The sequence below is a fragment of the Danio rerio genome, chromosome 6, assembly GCF_049306965.1.
Source record: "Danio rerio strain Tuebingen ecotype United States chromosome 6, GRCz12tu, whole genome shotgun sequence".
Lineage (NCBI taxonomy): Eukaryota > Metazoa > Chordata > Actinopteri > Cypriniformes > Danionidae > Danio > Danio rerio.
The window spans coordinates 1,837,710-1,858,892 of NC_133181.1; the positions used below are offsets into that span (position 1 = coordinate 1,837,710).

Sequence of the window (21,183 nt, forward strand, 5' to 3'; positions counted from 1 at the left end):
TTGCAATGGATTATAAGCGGAGGGACTTTTAATATGCAGTAATCCAGTTAAAGCGTTTCCGGTGAACAGTATGCCGTTGAACACACGTTTAAGGTCTGTTTTTTTTTTTAGAGAAACACTCTCCGTCTGATTGATATCCAATGTAAAGTGGGTCTCTAGTTTGTTGAAGAAACACAAACACTCTGCATATAACCCATTCTATTTTTCCACTATGAATTACAATTAATTTTAGTTAATTAAAAATAATAATCTTGCAAATCTATTGCATATCTTAAGGAGATTTTTGAGAAAACAAAAAACAAATGAGCATTATTACCAAATTATTTTATTGCAAACAAACCTATACACAGACAAGGAAATGTCCAAAGTGTGAGTGTCATGCGAAGGCGGAGAGCGCCCACTGTTTGACGTCAGTGGGGCATTGTGGGTACCTCTGCAGCGCCTCCATCACCTGCCCGTGCTCCAGCATCAGCCGCATCAGCTGATACTCGCGCTGGACTTTACAGACTCCAGAGTCCACCGGACGAACCAACTCCAGCTGCAGCAGGTGCTCGAACGCCTGAACACACACACCATATATATTACTGACTACATTATATAGAGCACACACTATATATGAAAACATCATTTGCAAAATATCTGAAAAGAGAAAAAAAATAATAACACAGAATGGCTAATAATTTAGACTGTATATATGCACACTGTATATAAACACATTTGTGCAAACGCCATATATATTTATATAAAAACATTCCAGAAGGTACATTTTAAGCATTACCTATTAATTTTGCTTAAACTTGAATAATAGACAACATATGTGTAATTCACTGAACACACTGAATTGCAAAATGCTTAAAGGGACATTCACTCAAAACTAAACATTCTGTCATCATTCACTCTCATTAATCACACACCTGCTTGTGCAAGAAGATATTTTGAGAAATGCTGCAAACCTGTAACCACTGACATCCAAGTGTTTGTTTCTCCTACTATGGAAGTCATAATACTTAGGGTTTTCTAACATTTTTCAAACTATCTTCTTTTGTGTTTAACAGTAAAACAAAACTCATTAGGGTTTGGAAACACTTGAGGGCGAGTAAATAAAGAATGAACTTTTATTTTTGGGTGAACTGTCCCTTTAAATGTGATGAGGAACATTTGATTGTTACTAATTGTTGCTTAAACAGCTGATATTTTTTCTAAATATTATATCTTGTGTTCAACAGAAGAACGAAACTCAAACAGATTAGTGAAAGGATGAATCAAGAATGAATAAGTGATAAAATAATCAGTCTTGGGGGAACTGTCCCTTTAACCAAACAAACCGCTGTAATATCTCTGTTTCACCATTAGAGGGCAGCACAGTAGTTCTACTATTCATGCATTAAACTGACCTTCATCACCACGGGCTTCTCAAACTTATGGATGGAGTGAGATTTCCTCTGAATGAACTTCTTAAACTCTGAGGAAAATAAATATATTATAGATGAATATACTGTAAACACAGAGAAAATGCCTTATGCATATTGAGCATCAAAAAAAGGATAGTACGTGTTTTTAAGTGCATTTAAAGTAAAAAAAAAAATTAATTATTAATGCATTCTTATGGCAACAGATTATTCTTGAAATATAAATTAGGACATTAATAAAAATGTCTTCATATAATCAATAAAAAGGAGATTGTTTTTTTTCAGCCTCGAAAACTGCTTACCTAAAATATTAAAATGCTTAAAAAAACATTAAAATACTTTAAATATTTTGATATTTACAGATTTAAAAATATACAGTATTTCTGGCTTATGGACAAATGAACAGCTTGAGCCAAACAGATTAAATAATAATAATAATAATAATAATAATAAAAATGCATCCTATTCTGGCAGCGTCCTGCGCATTTCATGTCAGAATAAACTGCTCAGGAGAGGTTTTAAAGACTAAATTAAATTATTTTCTTTTTTTCAGAAGTAAAAATTTGCCAAAAACTAAAATACACTAAAATAATGTCGGAGAGGCAGCTTTTAGTTTGGGGATTTGCTACCGTTGTGGACCATCTGGAAGTTGAAGGGTTCTCCATCATAGGTGTCATTCAGATGCTTCATGGCAATAATCAAACACAGCTCCAGAATAGACAGACCTGCAAAATCAAATCAAATCAAATCAAATGCACGCATCACTGCAGATCCTGTGGTAAACGTCATGAAAACAACAAGTGAAAATCCTGATCATGAAGCTGTAGAGAAAACGCAGGTTCTTCTCACCATGGAGGACGTTTGCTTTGGAATCGGCAGAAATCAGGCGGCCGGACTCAAGAAAATCAGCTTCACACAGAGTAGAGTGAGAGACGGACACACGACTCACAGCCATAAACTACAGCACACAAACACGAGTTAAAGAAGGAGCTGAAAACACTGCAGGAATAGAGAAAAACAGATCTGGCATTTTCTGCATGGCTACTTTTAAGAATAAAAATGCTAATGGTTAACGTTTTATTTTCATTATTCGCGATTTTCTTTTTATTTTAAATAATACATTATTTAGGCGGCCAAAACATCCCTTCATAAAATGCAAAACACAATGGTTTATACTTCTGCGTGGAGTGATCAGCTTGACACAGTGCCTGCCTTGCGCATAGCCGTGCATTTATACTTCTGCACTGTTTGTCTTGCTCTGCAATAACTTATCTGAAACACTAGTTGGCAGTGAGGTGTTTATGTTCCTCTGTGTCGAGTTTCTTCGCTGGTGTTTTCTTTTTTTCTTAATGTGCAAGTAGCTAAACACAAAACAAAAGTCACCATCTGGAGCTCCTTCAGGGGACTCGACACTTGTAAACACTCACTCCATCGGGTTTGCACTCGGCCCCGCCCACACACGTCACAGCTACCAAGCCGACCAATCACAGAGCTTGTGCTGCATGTCGTTGCAACATAGTTACATTTTGAGAGGTGTGCGTCAGTGTGTTTGATGCAGAAGTAAAAATCCGCCTTAAGATTAAATAGATGAGCTGAAATCATCAACAGTTCAAAGAGAACTTATGCGCTTATCATGATGACACAATATGCTTTACTTGATATTTTTTTATAATATTGCATGTCCAAAACTGTCACTTTATACAAAACCAGTATTAAAACTAATGGCGAATATATTCAGTGAAATCCTCATGTTATAATGCAGGGGTTTTCAAACTGTGGGTCGCACAGTGAACAAAGGTGGGTCGCGCAACGTCACATAGTTGCAGCTATATTTACAATGGGGTGAATCAAAACCAGTACGGTTGACGGCAATAACTCAAAAACCTCTTACCCTAAAAATATCTAAAGTGTGTTTCCTACAAAACGACAAAGCTGGTTGTGTTTCACAGCTGTCTTTTTCTTTTTTTTCGCTCGACATAACGAGCACTGCTCCGTTTGAGCTTTCGCTATCTGCGTTTAGCCGGTAGAACTCGCACTGAGCGGAGCTCTCAGTAAGGGACCGTCAGAAAAGTGCTTTTTCTTTTTTTTGCTTCGTCCTGCGTGTTTTATTTTAAACACTACTAATTTTCTCTTAAATGAGCACAAACAGTTATTAAAGTAGTCGAATGCTTCATTATAGATCTGTGCATTCTCACATGAACATCTCTGTTATCAAACAAAACACAATGAGAGATTCACTAGCTGCTCTTCACTAAATAACTACAGTAACTTTAATCAATATGCAAATACAATTAAAAGTGCAATAAATTTTATAGCTTTATTTAATTTCTGGATAGGCCATTGATTTTAATATGCTAAACCTTTTATTTTATTGTCAATATGTTCTAATGTTTGCTATGTATTCTATCATTTAAAGCTATTTGTTATCCCATATTTTTTACATCCCAACGTTGATTGCTAATCAATAAATAGCTATAGTGCCATCTGTTAATGCTAATGTTATGGAAGGGCGTAGATGTTATGGAAAATAGTAATAGTAATGTAACTACCCCCATCATTCCTTCCTCAAGCAAATGTGTAAATGTTAGATCTATTCAGCGATAACGTTAACTGCATTGGCATATTTATCTGACGTTTTCCCAGTTTGTAGTAGTCGATCAAAAAGCGATTTAGTTTCTTATGACTACACCAGCAGTAGAGTTTACAGCGATGTGACGGGGCTTGATCATAATCCAGGGGCTTGATCAAAGGTTGATCATATTCTCTTCTGAAAAAAAAATAAGAGGATCTTTTTCAACAAAAAATGATCAGAGTTACAGTCAGCATCCCACAAAAAGCCCTTCCAGCCTCATTTTGTGCATATCAAATCACAAAAAGCCACACACCATATATTTTTGACTGCTTTGAATGGAGAAATTTTTTTTCGATAATAATTTTTCCATAACAAAATATCATGGTGGGTCTTGAGATTGAATTACTTGCCTAGGTGGGTCCCAGAAATAAAAAAGTTTGGGAAGCCCTGTTATAAAGAATTAAATAAGATGCGCTATAGAAGATATTAAAGAACATGCAAGAACTCTTGACAACAGACTTATCATCAAAACAAATAGTGAATTTGAGCGTACCAGCAGCGAATACAGAGAGCGGAAATCTTTACTGGAGTTGAAGCTTCTCTTTAAAACCTCCAGAACGGATTTATCTTCACACAGTTTCTAGAAACACAGAGAACAAGAGACGGCAAACATGAGTGAGTGTCTGTGAGCAGAAGAGCAGACCTGTGTGTGCATGTTTAAGTGGTCTACAGGGACACAAGGTTGTACAATGACGTGTTTGACTTCGTTGTAGAGGTTTACGGAATACTACTTTACCAAAATTATACCGTACTATTTTTATTAATGTAAAACCTTTCCCACGAGTTTTCTGTGAGAGTTGGGTTTAGAGATTGGAGTGGGGCAGAACAAAATCAATAAATATAAGTGGTTTTTACTGTATAAAGTACATTATGCCTATGGACAGTCCCTGTAAACCAGGGGTGTCCAGACTCTGTCCTGGAGGGCCAGTGTACTGCATAGTTTAGCTCCAACTTACTTTAACACGCCTGTTGGTAGGGACAGCTGACGTGAAACTGACGTTTCGACAGTGTTGAGATCCCGAAGCGCAAGTGTTTTGAAACACTGCACCGAAGCATGATCCGAAGCACCCAAGTCACGTGACTAAAGTGTTTCGAAACACCTGGTCACGTGACTAAAGCGATTCAAAGCATGGATCTGCTTAAAAGCGTTTCGAGACCTGGCGAATCTTCATTTAGCTGCCAAGGTCAAACAATTCCCATCTCATATGGCCTAGTGGACTGTACGTGTGCACGCTGATACTGTGCTTCGAATTACGTTTTGGGTTCGAATCCCGACTTGTACAAATACTCTGAAATCATGGTTTCATGTATTTTAATCATGTTTCTGTTTTGTGTAGCCTAAATAGGATACAGCTGCAGTTACGCCCTCAATATAGCATCATTTTTGTAACACTGTAAAACTATAATTAATAATTTTACAGTGCTGTGATGGATGGTTGGGTTTAGGGTTTGGGTAGGCATTAATAAAATACAATAAATGGGAAATGTAATGAATAATATAAATAGTTCTTGATAACTTCAGGCCACAGTTTCTGATCTAGCATTAGATCCCTGTTTTAAGACCAAAACAAGACATATTCGGATATCAGACCAATGTTGAAACAAAACTATACAAGAGCAAAGCATAACCAACTGGTATTAAAGCATGTCAAAACAACATCAGCCTGGAGTCCAACACACTATCCCTGCATGGTAGTCACGCACCTTAACCACTCCACCATATTACTTGAAGGCTGACGCATGCAAAGTGTGGTTTAATGCCTCAATTTGCTCAACTGTTCTTTTCTGAAGCTGTTTCAGTGCAATACATTAAAAAAATGACCTCTAGGTGTCACTCTAGAGTAGTGTTTCGAAACATTTCGAAGCTTCGACACATTTGCTTCGACTGTTTCAGTGTTTCACGAAGCCTCGCTTTGCCCACCACTACCTGTTGGTAAGTTTTAATACCTAGAACTAGCCTGATTAGCTGGTTCAGGCGTGTTTAATTGAGGTTAAAACTAAAATATGCAGGACACCGGCACTCCAGGACTGAGTTTAGGCATCCCTACTGTAAGCCATGCATTCAAGTATGTCTGTGAGTGTTTGTGTTTGCAGGTTTAAGTGGTTTCCGGGGACACAAAGTTATGAAATTACATGTGTATGACTTGGTTGTGGTGTTTTATAGAATATTACTTTACAAAAACCATATAAAATCAGCTTACAAAATCATCCTTAAGCAGGTTTTTTAATGTAAATGTTGCCACAGGTTTTCTGTGAGGGATGGGTTTATGGATCGGGTCGGGGTAGGATGCAATAAATAAATGAATATAAGTGTTTTTCACTGTATTGACCTTATTCTTCAATGTGTAGAGCTTTGCTTGTTTTTGCAATTTGTTTAGAAATCCCGACCTGTTTTCTATGGGAGAAATGACTTGTAATAATAAACGGTAATAATAATAAACGGCAGCACAAATGAGCCATTTTTAACGTCTAAAAATCAAATGGAAGTGAATGAGAGCAGAAGTCTCAAGACAAAAGCTGGACCCGCCAGTACGTCAAGAATAAGATCATTAAAATGCATTATGCCTATGGAGAGTCCCTGTACGTCATGTATACAAGAATCTGTGTGTACCGTGACGCTCTGGTTCCACTGGCTGGAGAACCTGTGATCTGGGAAATCCTGAGGCAAACTGAGCTGCAGTCGAACCACATCCACATACTGACTGAAGGAGAGAGAACTGAAGAGATGAATCTGTCTGTGAGAGAATCGAGACTTCACCCGCTTCTCCAGCAGCTCCAGCACATCCTACAACACACACACACACACACACACACACACACAATGAAAAACACTGCATGAAGACTAATGACATAAACAGACATCATTACATCATCGAAGATGTCTGCTGGCTGTTTTGTATGAAGCCGCACCAGTCTGCAGGTGAGTCCGACCACAGCCACAGGCGTCTGCGCAGACTGAGAAACGTCCAGCAGATTGTAGAGCAGCGTCTGGTTCTTATGATGAGCAAACAGATCAAACTCATCCAGCAAGAAGAGCACAGGACGACTACTGCTCTTATCACCTGACAACACAGCACAATAAAGCTTAAAAATAAATGCATCACCCTTAAACCTACCCATACCACCAAACCTGTCCCTAACCTGACCTGTATCCCACCCTAAGAGCACCACAAGTGTTCTGCAAAACATTATGAACAGTAAGTACACTGTATTTATTTTCTAATGCAAGTAGTGGTTAAGGCCACTTGATATAAAGTGGGAGCCTTTTTAATATGACAAAATCAAATGGTGCACAACAAACTAGACTAAAACTAGACGTGTTGCATGAAGCATTAAATAAGCAATAAGATTAGAACCGCAAATTAAAAGTACTTTTGTTTTTTGGTTTATTTATTGTCACATCAGCACCTTATGGCTTATTTCATGACTAGATTATTATATTTTCAGTAAGAGATGATACAAAAATGTTAATATTAAATAAATAAAATGTTTTAATTTTACATTACATTTTTCAGATAAAATAAATTATATTATTAAAACTTATTTGAAGTAAATAAATATAAAGAAATACAAAAACTAACGGTAGAATCAAAACATAAGCATAAACAAACATCAAAAACATATTACATGATAATAACTTCATCATTTATTAAAGATTATGCTTTTTTTAATATTACATTATATAGATATGCTTTTTCAGTTTGATATCTATGATGATCAATAATGTAAAATTCTTTAAAATATATCAATAATGTAAAAAAAACTTTAAAAGTAAATAAATATATAGGAAACTAAAATTATATACATAAAATGATTAAAACCTAAACTAAACTACAACTAAATGGACAAAAATAAATAAATAATAAGTTATTAATTATCAATGAAATAAATTCAAATTGTAGTACAGTATTATAAATAAATGTATGTATATATACACATGTATATACACATGTATATACATATATATATATATATATATATATATATATATATATATATATATATATATGTGTGTATATATATATATATATATATATATATATATATATATATATACACACACACACGTATGTATATAAATATGTATATATATATATATATATATATATATATATATATATATATATACATACATACACACACACACAGATAACATAAAAACAACTGAAGCTTCACCTTTCTTGAGAGCCTCCAAAAGAAAAGCCAGATTTTCCGCAAAACTGCCCTGAAACACAAAAAAACCATCAGTATAAAAACATGAAAGGGTTAGTTCACTTAACAATTTAATTCTGTCATCATTTGCACACTTTTTAACATGTTTCAAACCTTCATGAGATCCTTTCTTCTGATGAACACAAAAGAAGATATTTTGGAAAATGTTGGAAACCGGTAACCATTGACCTCAATTGTATTTGTTTTTCTTACTGTGTCAGTCAATGGTTACAGGTTTCCAACAATCTTCTTTGTGTTTAACAGAAGTAAGAAACTCGTAAAGGTTTTGAACTACTTGAGGGTCAGTAAATATTAAGTACATTTTCATTTCTGGGTGAACTGCCCAATATCAGAATACTAATATCTGAAACTCACAAACACTTTGTCTCCTACGACGTTCTCCAGATGCAGCTGCCGCGTGATTTCTTTCAGAGCAATTTTATCATCCGTCTGCAGAAGACCTGCATTCAGAAAGCCAGATGCTGAGTTTCCATGCACCCATTTTAAACCACATTTTGGAACTTTGCAATAAAAAATGTATAATAGAAACACCAAGATATTAGACCAGAATAACAATCCTATGCCGACAATTGAGTAGGATAAACTTTTTAGCAGATAAAAAAACTATGATGGAAAAAATTGTACTGAATAAACTTCATTTATGCGCATCAGAAAAGCAATGAACAATACATCTAACTTTATTTATTATTTTTGTTACAGCTTGTTATTGAAATATTGAAAAAAATTAATTGTGAAATTAGACAAAACTATTGGAGCTGAATGAGGAACATTAATAAAACAAAAACAGCAAGATTAATTAAATCTGCAAGCACAAATGTTGAATTTGAACGTCTCTAGCATACAGCAGGCTACCGGGTGTTTTCCAGTAAATGCCAGCAATATTTTACTAATATAGTGCACATGTGCATGTGCTCGATCAATCTGCGTGCTGTGATGTAGTTTTTGCCAGATGCTTCTATTATTATTCTCTCTAGGACTGTCTTGAGCATCTGTCTGCGCTCATGTCTTACGCCTCCCAAGGCCACCACATTCACTATATATTGGTTTTGTCTTCGTTTTCTGAGGCGCAACTCATTTATAAGAGAAGAAACACCACAGTAGCAAATCCCAGCACATCAAACTACACTTCTCTCAGCAATATCTGTGCAAGTTTAGCAGGAACTGAGGATTTTCTTCTCTTATTTCTCATTAGACTGAAACACTGATTTATTCACTATTGTGTTATTCCATATGCACATTAGTCACATGTGTGCATTATTAATTCATATCTTTATGATGGAAGCATAGCGTATCATATAACAACATAAAAACAACATGACCTTTTCACCTTTTAATGACTGAATTCTACTTATTCAAAAGGGGGTGTGAACTTACACACACATTTTTTCACTACCTAATTTGGGAACACGTCTGAATAGACTCAAAGTAAACAACTTACACACACGCCCCGTCTCTTATCCATGAATGCACCAATTTCTGATCTAATCAGAGCATCCGACGTGTAGAAAAGAGCTGAGAAAAGCCTGTGATGAATTTTAGCTTGCGAAAAAAAGATTAAACATAACCATTTCTTAAGTATTAACTGCACTTATGTGTGCATTAAAAGCATTTTATTCTTTAAAAAACATTTATTGTGCTTCATCTTCGTCTTCTGGGGCACAACTCATTTATTAGAGGAGAAAAAACACCAGTGGCAAATCCCAACGGATCCAACTACACTTCTCTCAGCTATATTAGTGCAAGTTTATCAAGAAGTGCTGATTTTGTGCTCTTTTGTTTCTCATTAGACGTAAATGCTGCTTTATTCAGTAATGTTTTATGCGTTATTGCATATTTGCACATAAATCTAATGCATATCTTTGAATGCAAACGCAGCTCATGTTTAAAACAGAGTATAACACATTAAGATGATGTGCAGGATCTCACCGTTCAGCTCCACCAGCAGAACATTCTTCTGCACCTCCTTCAGACTCATGAGCTCTCGGAGAACACAACCCAACAACTGCACAACAAACAACACACACATTAGCAAACATCACAACACAAAGGCCACATAGAAATGCTCAGCTTATCTGGATTTAAAACACACTGATTGTTTTATTCTGTAACCGCTGATAACATTTCTTCTTAAAGTAAAACTGTTGTCATTTAGATAATTTTTGTGCATAAAATAACAAAAAGGAGCCTTGTTTTTTATATTTATATTCATTTCTCAGACAACACAATGCCAATGTTTTACAGAAGAGTACAAAAACTATATAAATGTCAAATACAGTTGAAACCAGAAGTCTACATACACTCTAAAAAAGGAACATAACCATTTTTTTTATGTCTGATGGTAAATCACTAAATGTTTACTATTTTAGGTCCGTTAGGATTAACTAAATCATTTACATTTGCTAAAGGCCAGAATAAGGAGAGGACTTTTTTTTTGAGAATTTTTTATTCATTTCTAGACAGTCAAAAGTTTACACACACTGCCTTGGTGTTTCTTAGCTTTGCTTTTAAACTGTATAACTTTGGTTAAATGTTTTGGGTCTCCTTCCACAAGCTTCTCACAATTTTTTTTTGGGGGGGGGGGGGGATTTGCCCCACTCCTCCTGACAGAATTGGTGTAACTGAGTCAGATTTGTAGGCTGTCTTGCTCACACAAGCTTTTTCATCTCTTCCCACACATTTTCTATAGGATTGACATCAGGGCTTTGTGATGGCCACTCCAAAACATTCACTCTGTTGTCCTTAAAGCACATTTGAACTAATTTGGCAGTATGCTTAGGGTCATGGTCTGTTTGGAAGAGCCATTTGTGGCCAAGTTTTAATCTCCTGGCTGATGTCTTGAGATGTTGCTTCAGTATTTCTCCATAATGTTCTGTCTTCATGATGCCAACTATGCTGTGAAGTGTACCAGTCCCTCCTGCAGCAAAACAGCCCCACATGATGCTGCCGCCCCCATACTTCACAGTAGGGATGGTGATCCAAGGCTTGTAAGCTTTCCTCTTTGTCCTCCAGATGTAACACTGCTCATTATGGCCAAACGGTTCAATTTTAGCTCCATCAGATCACAGGACATGTCTCAATAAATTTAGTTTTTTCCCCAGTGTCATTTAGCTAATTGTAATCTGGCTTTGTTGTTGATTCTGGCTTGTTGATTTTCCCATGTTGGTACACAAGGAATCAGTGTGTTTGAGCTTTTCCTTCAATACTATTCTACAGTTGTGTCTCCAATGAACTCAAATATGGTCAATTAGCCAATCAGAAACTTCCAGAACCTTGACACCATCATCTGAGCTTTTCCAGAGGCAGAATTATGTTACTGTATGTAAACTTGACTTTTAAGAAAAGTTATAGCAATTTCTCAAACAATATCGCTCTCATTATTCTGCTATTAAGCAGAACAGGAATATTTGATCATCCTAACTTACCTAAAAAAGAAAAAGTTTAATCACATTAACATCTGACTCTTTAAGTAAATTTTTTAATGCCTTTTTATACAGTGTAAGTAAACTTCTGGTTTCAACTGTATATATTATTAGAATGACTGTATATGGTAAATATAAATATATATTTTGGCTGGAAGGGCATCAGCTGTGTAAAACATATGCTGGAATAGTTGGCAGTTCATTCCACTGTGGCAACCCCTGATAAATAATGGAACTAAGCCGAAGGAAAATGGATGAATGAATAAAAAAGTACAAAAATGCCATGTTATTTTTATGTACTGCAATAAAAGACTACATAAATTATTTAATTGTATTATGTCATTATTTTATTAGGGTAAACATTTTCAAGGTTTGTATAACAAATGAATGTTGCAGCATAAACCTTCTTAAATCATTTCTTCTATTATGTGTCATATAAAGATATTTAATAAGACATGAGGGTGAGTAAATGATGATATCTGCATTTAATTTTTATTTTTTGATTTCTTTTATCAGCCGTCAGTAAATCATACCATAGTTTTACCAGATCCTCGAGGACCGACGATGAGAACCGAGTTACTTTCTCCATGAACAGCAGTTCGTCTCAGCAGCTCCAGCAGGTGCCTGAACACACACACACTGCTTAAGTACACATATACAAACACAAAAAAACACAGGGCAGGAATACACACAAACACACAGGAAAAGAATATACACACACACACACACACATACAGGGACTAAGAATCCACCGACACAAAAGAATACATTAGAATACACACATTCAGATTAAGCATTCAAGATCACACACAAAAACAAGACAGGGTAAGAATACACACACAAACATGCACGTAGTTTCAAGCATTCAAGTTAACACATACACACACAGGGACTAGGAATCCACCGACACACAAGAATACGTTAGAATACACACACTCAAATCAAGAATTCAAGTTAACACACAAACACAAGACAGGGTAAGAACACAAACACACACAGATTCCCAATGTAAGACACACACACAGGGGGTAGGAATCCACACACACACGGGAAACTATTCACATTCACACAAACACATACAGGTTATGCGTTCAGATCCACACACACACACACACACACACACACACACACACACACACATAGTTAATGAAGTGAACACACTTGTACTGTGAGTCGAGGCCTATGGGCTGATCTGGCAACTTCTGATGACACAATCTCTCCCGCAGGAGCTCCTGAACCTGAACACACACACACACACACACATCAGCAATACACAACATTACAACATCTGGAATAACATGAGGAAGGAGGACAGACCAGAGAGACACACTGGACATCAGAGAGAGCGGCTGGCCTTCGCTTGCTCATCTTCACCTACACACACACACACACACACATCTGCATTAATAACACACAAGAATAATAATGATGTTGATGATGAATGATGATGACAACCTCAATTTATACACATTCTCAAACTGACATTGGACTGTGTGTGTGTGTGTGTGTGTGTGTGTGTGTGTGTGTGTGTGTGTGTGTGTGTGTGTGTGTGTGTATATATATATATATATATATATATATATATATATATATATATGAGTTTGTGTGTCTGAATTTATGTACCTGAAATATATTACAACTGACACATTTCTTAAGAAAAACTGTGACAGCAGTCAAAAACACAGTAATATTGTACTGTAACAGATAAATACAGTCTGTAAATGAAACATTATAAATAAAATAATATAGCTTATCACATGACTACACAAGAATATAACTATAATAAAGCATTATAACAAGAAAAAAAGCATAGACCACATGAACAAATCACTATTTCGTGTTTTATTAATATTTTAATTACTCTTCGCTAGATTATTTTTCCATAAAATAACCAAAACAAGCTTATTTCATGTTATTTCATAAATGATATGAAGGCTGCATAAGAAACAACATACAGTTCACCTCGGTCTGTCTTTATTATGTTATTTTACTGCCTCTTAATGTCGTACATTGATGTTTTCAGCATTAAACTGTTCGTTGTGTGACATGATTAACTTAGCTCTCAGTTTAACGTTATTTCCACCCTCCGTCTTTTTGTATTTGCTAAACCCATTAACGTTACTTAAAGACAACTTGAAACACTGTTTAAAACCGTTCAAGATTAAGTTTTGGCAAGTAATTACGTAAAACACGTATATAGACGTGAATAAATCAAGTTAAATACTGAATTGTACATATATAAACTCACCCATATATGCTCCGTGATTTCGCGCCACTAGCTTCCATCTTGCTCTACGTAGTTCCGGCGCTACTCTATTTCCGTTGTAAACATTAATTGCGGACGATAGAGGTCGCCCTGTGGCCCATACAACTGATAATCACGGTAGGCTTTATGATAGGTGGATTTTTAAGTACTTCAAACTTAATAGTAGTCAATTATACAGTGGCTTTCGGTTTAATAATTACAGGGTGAATGCATAAAATAAGTATCCTAAATTAACTGTTCCACATTAAACTTAAAAAATAGAGAATTTTGTTTTATTTTGGTACATAGATATTTACATTAGATGTCGCTTACCCTGTTGTTGTCTATTGGAAGGTATGCGTTAATAGAGCCGCCATTTTAGTACAGGGTAGCGCTTCTTTGAAATAAATGCAGGACCAAGAAGCAGTGGAGGACTGGCCATCCAGAGCCAGAGATATATACAACTGTAAGAGTTGAAATATTGCAAATATTTTGATATCTTTGACAATTCAAAACATGAGCTGAAAACAGAGACTGGTGACTTAACAACCCAGCAGGTGGGAATGCGGGAAAAACTAGTTCCTGCTGCATTTGCATCTGAGTCTGCTGAAACTCGACTTCATCCACCCATCTCTCACATATGGTCATTTAATGTTTGAATGTTCTAGATTAACCAAACTGACTTTAACTATCATGTTTGATATAATTTGAAATGTCTCAGTGCGATTGGTACAATGGCCTCATTCTCTCAGAAATAGACCTAATCAAAACAATAAATATATAACTTCAGGCATCTTTTGAACCACTGTGAAGGGTGTGACTTTTCCACTAAGTGTGAAAGCCTTTTGTTATGCACACACCCCCTTCCTTGAGGGAATTCTTGGATTATTTAAGGCAAGGTCTGAGAAAGGTTCAGCGCGATTCTGCCTACCCAGATCAGCCCATAACATGGAGCCTGCTCCTAGTTATGTATAGTTTTTAAGTCAGGTATGCATCTTTCATCTTGGATTTATCTTTGATAATTTGATGTTTTGTATTGATCATTTATGAATTGACTGATTGAATTGGCATAATACATTTACCTGACTAATAAATTGTAATGTTTGACCATATTTGGCTCACTCTGTAATTATTAGTTCTAGTAGATTACGCTGTATCCTTGTTTCCGCACGTCTTGTGTCAGGTCAGTAGACGGACTAAAATCCAGTTGAGATGGAGCATTGGCACACTAATTGTGTTTAAGGGATCCGACTGACTCTTGATATTGATTCATGTGTACTTAGGTGGAAAGGGCGATAACTTCCGTCTAGGTCAACAAGGTGTTGCACGACTAACCTAGATTGGGTACCCGACCTTTGTTTGAAGGTAATATTATTCTAAATTAAGTTCATATGGGAAACCATGGGCTTGGTGAAAACCAAAGTTACTATAGAGTCCAGTAGTCGGGTACATTTATATTAATGCCCTAACCTCTAATTAGAAATCATGATTGTCTTAACTCAAAGGTGTACATCTAAGCGGGACTAACTAAAGTATTTTAGAACGAGCGCGCTGGTAGGGGCCATCTAAAGTATTAGTCAATTTACCTCTGTTTAATATTCAAGACTGACCGGAGTGTGACCGTGAGGGACGCCTTCGGCCGAGGCGATTTCTCTGAGCGACATGAGCACCCGAATGAACGGATGTAATAGTTACTAGTGAAGACAAAAGGTTCAAACATTTATCTAAATTACATATTGATATAATCTTCTTAATGTTTTATAATTGGAGTCAGATAAAACGAGGATAAATATATTAATATTCTAAACCACCTCATATTAAATTGGAGTCAGATATGAGCTAAGTTTAATATAAATCAACATTGTGCACTGGAAAGACCGAACAGGCATTAAACCTTCATCCACCAGTGGATACCGGCATTGGGCCAACTGGGTGGACCTTACACAACCCACATAGCAAACGGACTTGGCCCAAATGTGGCCTCGTTACGGCACTGCTGGCGTGTTGCCACAGTGCAAAATGTCAGCCGAATGTGGGCCATGCATGACAGCAAACAACAATTGGGCCAGTTGTGGATGGGAGGTGTGTGGCCAGATGATTGTAGCAATTGGTCGCATTGTTTAGGTAACATTAGGCTGGGTAATGGCTCAGTTTTTGGGGTTTCTGGTTAAAGTATAAACTTATAGCTGACAATCTGTACCAATAATAAACCTGTTTTGGCCCAGTTTAGGGCCAGTTAAGGGTGATAAATTGGCTGAGATTCTGGCCGGTTATAGCCCGTGTGTGGCCCTTGTCTTTAATATAGTTATGGGCCACTTCAGGTAAGTATAAAGAATGAATAAATTACTAGTACATAGACACAAGCAACAGAGAAATCCAAAACAAACACTTTTTAATTTCTTGCGATGCTTCTTAAAGCTGTATAAATGTGGCATGACCACAGCAATCATGTCAAAACTAACACTTTAAGATGAATGTGGTATAAATAATAGGAAATACAGAGTGTATAAAGTATGAATAAATATAATGTAGTATACACAGCAAAAAGTCCTTTTCTTACTTAACTTTTGTCTTGTTTCTAATCCAAATATCTACAATATTTTAAATCAAGAAGCATTTTCTATAGACAAGCAAACAATTGTCAAAAATATTGTCTTGTTTTTACAAATAAATGTCAAAATAAAGTGAGATTTTTCTTAAAACAAGCAAAATAATCTCCCAATGGGGTATGCAAAAGGAAAAAACAAGATTATTTTGCTTGCAGTGTATAAAATGCAAAACAAATATACTACAAGTACATAAATAAAAAAGGTAAAAATCAGTGGAGAACAAAGTGCATCGCGTACGATGTGGTATGTGTAGACTTATGTGGTTTGTTTTGAATTAACACGTGAATAAAAGTTAGTGTGAATGTACAGGGTGACATTTGCAAGCAAAACTCCAACAATGATACCAAAGACTATTCCAGTGAAAGACCCCAAAACCCCATTCTGAGCTCCAGCAACTGAACCCAGAAGTGCGCAGACTACACACATCAATATTACTGCAAACTGCCTGAAGTCCATGCTGATTTTGGCCACATCTTCCAAACGAGTATTTTTGGCAGCATCTACGGTTTCTTTCTTCTCTGAATCCCCCTGATTTTGACTCACTGTAACAGAAAACAACACTCATGTGAAAACAACTGTAGTAATGTATAGTGTTTTAGGTGTATTGTACTGTATATAGGATTTATGGTAATGAATGCTACTGCAATATTAATATTTTAGTGAGCAGATAAACTGTAATAAATACTGTAGTCTACTTTATTCTTTACTACTAAAGTTGTAAAATACTACAGTAGTGGGTCATTTGTTTATATTGATATAGTTGTTGTGTTACCATAGCAACTGTAGAATCACCACAACAGATCAATTACTATAGTTGTTGTGTTACCATAGCAACTATTGAATAACTACAACATATCAGTTACTATAGTTGTTGTGTTACCATAGCAGCTGTAAAATCATCACAACCGATCAATTACTATAGTTGTTGTGTTACCATAGCAACTATAGAATCACCACAACCGATCAATTACTATAGTTGTTGTGTTACCATAGCAGCTGTAAAATCATCACAACCGATCAATTACTATAGTTGTTGTGTTACCATAGCAACTATAGAATCACCACAACCGATCAATTACTATAGTTGTTGTGTTACCATAGCAGCTGTAAAATCATCACAACAGATCAATTACTATAGTTGTTGTGTTACCATAGCAACTATAGAATCACAACAACCGATCAATTACTATAGTTGTTGTGTTACCATAGCAACTGTAGAATCATCACAACAGATCAATTACTATAGTTGTTGTATTACCATAGCAACTGTAGAATCATCACAACAGATCAATTCAAGTACTTTACTATGCTATGGTTTAAAAAACGCTCAAGCGTAAAAGAAAACACCCTGATTAAAAAATAGGATAAATAGTAAATACTATAGTATTTTAAGTCATACTACTGTATAGTACTACTTAAATTAATCTGCTGTGGTATTTATAAAAAATAACCCAATGGTGCAGTTTTCTACAACTATAGGTTATATTACAATACACCATAGTTTACTGTAGTAAAACTAAAGTGTACTACAGTATTTATTGCTTTATCAGATCACCACAGTAATACTACAGTATGCAGGAGCAGTCATTAACACAGAGTAGTAAGTACATATAGTATCAAACATTTTACTATACTATGGTTCAAAAATACTCTAGTATTTACTATAAATTACTATAGTATTTTTCATGTGTAGTATTTACAACTTAATACTGAAGTATTAACTGATAAACTGTAATAAATACTGTAGTACACTTTATTATCTAGCATACCTTAGTTATTATCTTACTATAGTAAACTGTGGGGTATTGGAGTATACAATTCTGTACAGTTGTAAAATTTGTTTGCATTATTATAGTTGTTGTGCTACAATAGCAACTATGGAATCACCACAACATATTAATGCAAGTTCAAAAGCACTATAGTATTTATGCAATACAAATTACTGTAGTATTTTTTTAAAGTGGGTAATTGTTATGAACGATACACTCACAATTTGGAGGATTCTTTAACAAACTTCCACGTCTCTGTCTGACTTCTCGTTCATCATTCTCCTTCTGAATCAGTTCATAGTAATGTTGTAGGATGAAGACGCCTCCTTTATTCTCCTCCAGCAGCTTATCAATCTTCTTCAGGAGTTCCTGTATCTGAGAGCAGCTCTTCTGGAGAACATAATACCGTCCTCCACACTTCTCCAGGATTTTCTCGGCACTGCGCATGTGTTCTCTGAGGGCTGACTCCTCTAGTCCATCATCACAGTCAAACAGCACCACAGTGTGTTTCCAGGCGCGTTCAGACAGCAACTCTATGTGCATCTCTGCGCTTTTCATCTCCCCAGCTGAAGGTTCCTCACAGAGAGCTTTCACAGGGATGACCAGGAGCAGAACGTGTGGTCCTGGAGGACAATAAGAGACACTTCTGACCATTTCTTCCTTCATGCTGTCTGGTGTTGAGTCTCTCTGCCATCCTGGTGCTTCAACAACACTGATTTTCCTTCCTGCATGTTCGCTCTTATACAACTTACACAAACCAACTCTCTCTCCTGTCAGATTCTCACAGTTCAGGATGGATTTGAGCACTTTATTCTTATCATCTTCTGTGTATTTGTCTACGAGCACAATTCTGAGCTCTGAATGTCCACTGGAAGATCCTTTAAAATAAAAAACAGGAATCACATTATTATTTTTTATTATCATTTGTTTGATGGTTCGTATAGGAAAACGTAAACAGAAAAAGTCACCCACCCTGAGGAGATTTACTGTCCATGATGAATCTGTCCAGTTGCTTGATGGTGTTTTCACATCAGGGTTCTGCTTGGGAATTGATTTCACCTACACTGCAAAACAATCTGTTTAACAAAGTGACTTTAATTGACAATTTAGAAGTGTGAAACAATATTATGTATGAGAAATGAGAATATCTAGAGAAATAACTCTGTAAAATAGCAGAAAATGTACTGGTGGTTTATTACAAAGTGTATGTAGCATAATATACAATACCAACACAGACAATATAGCACTGCAGATTTTTACAAATGATTAGAAAAGTCACTTTTTTAAAAACTTTTTAAGGTTAAAAGTTGTTGGACGAAAGATCAAGATCCCATAATGCAATTCAAAGGCATGAATAAATGAAAAACTAAATAAAAACATGAACCTCAAAATATGGAAAACTGCTAATTTAGGGTTATTTTTAACAGTGTACAAATAACAGCCATTTTATCTTGATGTTTTGAAACTAGTAAGCATTAGCTATAATCACACATGGCATTATGAAGCACTTATGTTTGTGCAAGATTTTTTTTAGGAGGAAGGATTTTAAAAACAAACTAATGTTTGTACTTTGCTGTCCATGTCAATTGTATTTTTACCATTTCTATTACATACAAATCCTTTATTTTGAAATTAAAGATACTCAAGTTCAATGATGGCGAAGCAGTGGCGCAGTAGGTAGTTCTGTCGCCTCACGGCAAGAAGGTCACTGGGTCGCCACACACACACTATGGACATTTTAGCCTGCCCAATTCACCTGTACCGCATGTGTTTGGACTGTGTGGGAAACCGGAGCACCCGGAGGAAACCCACGCGTAGGCAGAGAGAACATGCAAACTCCACACAGAAACACCAACTGAGCTGAGGCTCGAACCAGCGACCCAGTGTAGTACGTGAAGTACATGCAGTTAAATGTGCTATTTAAATAATGAAGTTAGAAGTTACATACTTATATTTCCATTTTTCTATCATTCACATATGGTCTACATTTATGATATTTTCTTTGTGCATGCCATTAATCTGCATGCAAAAATAAATAACAGTATAGGCCTGTATATAAAGAATTCATGACATAAAAGAGGAAAGTCCTGCTCTCCCATTTAAGCTCAAACTGTATGCTGAACAATAGCGAATGCAACAACAGAATATACTTCAGCGTTTTGTACACAGAAGAACAAAAACATCAAATTAAACTTAAATCAAGACTATATTTTGCTTCAGCTTACCTCACATTGCTAGTTGATTGTTTTTCTGTTCCTTTCGTTTCCGTATAAAAAGACTGAACTTTGAACAATAATCTATAACTGGTCATAAAGCAGTGGTGTGATCTTGCAGGAGGAGTTCTTTTATCATTCATCAATCATTAGCAAAACCATACACAAAGAAGACAAACATTTTATTGAAATGGCAAAAATGACAAAATCTAACATAACAATTTTGTATAACATTCAACTGCTATAATTCAGTACATAAAGGCTTCTCAGGGTGGTTTGGTTTACATTAGGTAAATAAATGGTGAGTAAATGTTCCTTTTGAGGTGAACAAGGTATGTGCACACAGACTTTTCATATCAGTCAGCCAGCCCCAGGGCTTACGGTGAATTGTCATCCCATATAAAATTAGTGTTTAACATCTGATATCTGTAAAAAAAAAATAATAATAATAATAATACAGTGATCTTGACTGCCTGGCTGAGATACAACGTAACTTGGGTCTCAGATCAAACAAGAAGCACTGCATTAAATTCAATTTTTTCCATGCCATGTCTTTAATATATGGAAATTAATGTTACCCCAGTATTTTCAATGAAGGTGTTGCGGTAGCCTGCAGGTAATGACAGCACCTGTGTATGGTCTTTTGTCTCTTTT

General features: G+C 35.8%; 2 protein-coding genes across 10 annotated transcripts; both read right to left on the reverse strand.

Moving 5' to 3' along the window:
* Nucleotides 1–307: 307 nt before the first annotated feature.
* orc4 (origin recognition complex, subunit 4) lies at nucleotides 308–13,989 on the reverse strand. Of its 6 annotated transcripts, none has more exons than XR_012407280.1 (14): nucleotides 13,942–13,989; nucleotides 13,011–13,067; nucleotides 12,855–12,931; nucleotides 12,227–12,317; nucleotides 10,201–10,276; nucleotides 8,629–8,714; nucleotides 8,218–8,266; nucleotides 6,952–7,103; nucleotides 6,653–6,826; nucleotides 4,535–4,621; nucleotides 2,259–2,408; nucleotides 2,039–2,134; nucleotides 1,395–1,462; nucleotides 308–559 (listed from the first exon to the last, which is right to left on the reverse strand). XR_012407280.1 is itself a non-coding variant. In XM_005168697.3 (14 exons), the coding sequence occupies exons 2-14, from the start codon at nucleotides 13,059–13,061 to the stop codon at nucleotides 377–379; spliced, it is 1,299 nt and encodes a 432-aa protein (XP_005168754.1). In that variant the 5' UTR covers nucleotides 13,062–13,067; nucleotides 13,942–13,989; the 3' UTR covers nucleotides 308–376.
* Nucleotides 13,990–16,313: 2,324 nt separating this feature from the next.
* On the reverse strand, nucleotides 16,314–20,627 carry zgc:158417. 4 transcript variants are annotated; one of them, XM_068221799.2, is made up of 4 exons: nucleotides 20,542–20,627; nucleotides 19,289–19,380; nucleotides 18,538–19,194; nucleotides 16,314–17,089 (listed from the first exon to the last, which is right to left on the reverse strand). In XM_068221799.2, the coding sequence occupies exons 2-4, from the start codon at nucleotides 19,308–19,310 to the stop codon at nucleotides 16,803–16,805; spliced, it is 966 nt and encodes a 321-aa protein (XP_068077900.1). In that variant the 5' UTR covers nucleotides 19,311–19,380; nucleotides 20,542–20,627; the 3' UTR covers nucleotides 16,314–16,802. The 4 variants fall into 4 exon arrangements, with proteins under 4 accessions (XP_068077900.1, XP_073809466.1, NP_001073127.2 ...); XM_073953365.1 differs by having other exon boundaries at nucleotides 19,289–19,408; nucleotides 20,542–20,600; NM_001079659.2 differs by having other exon boundaries at nucleotides 19,289–19,392; nucleotides 20,542–20,598.
* Between the last annotated feature and the right edge of the window lie 556 nt (nucleotides 20,628–21,183).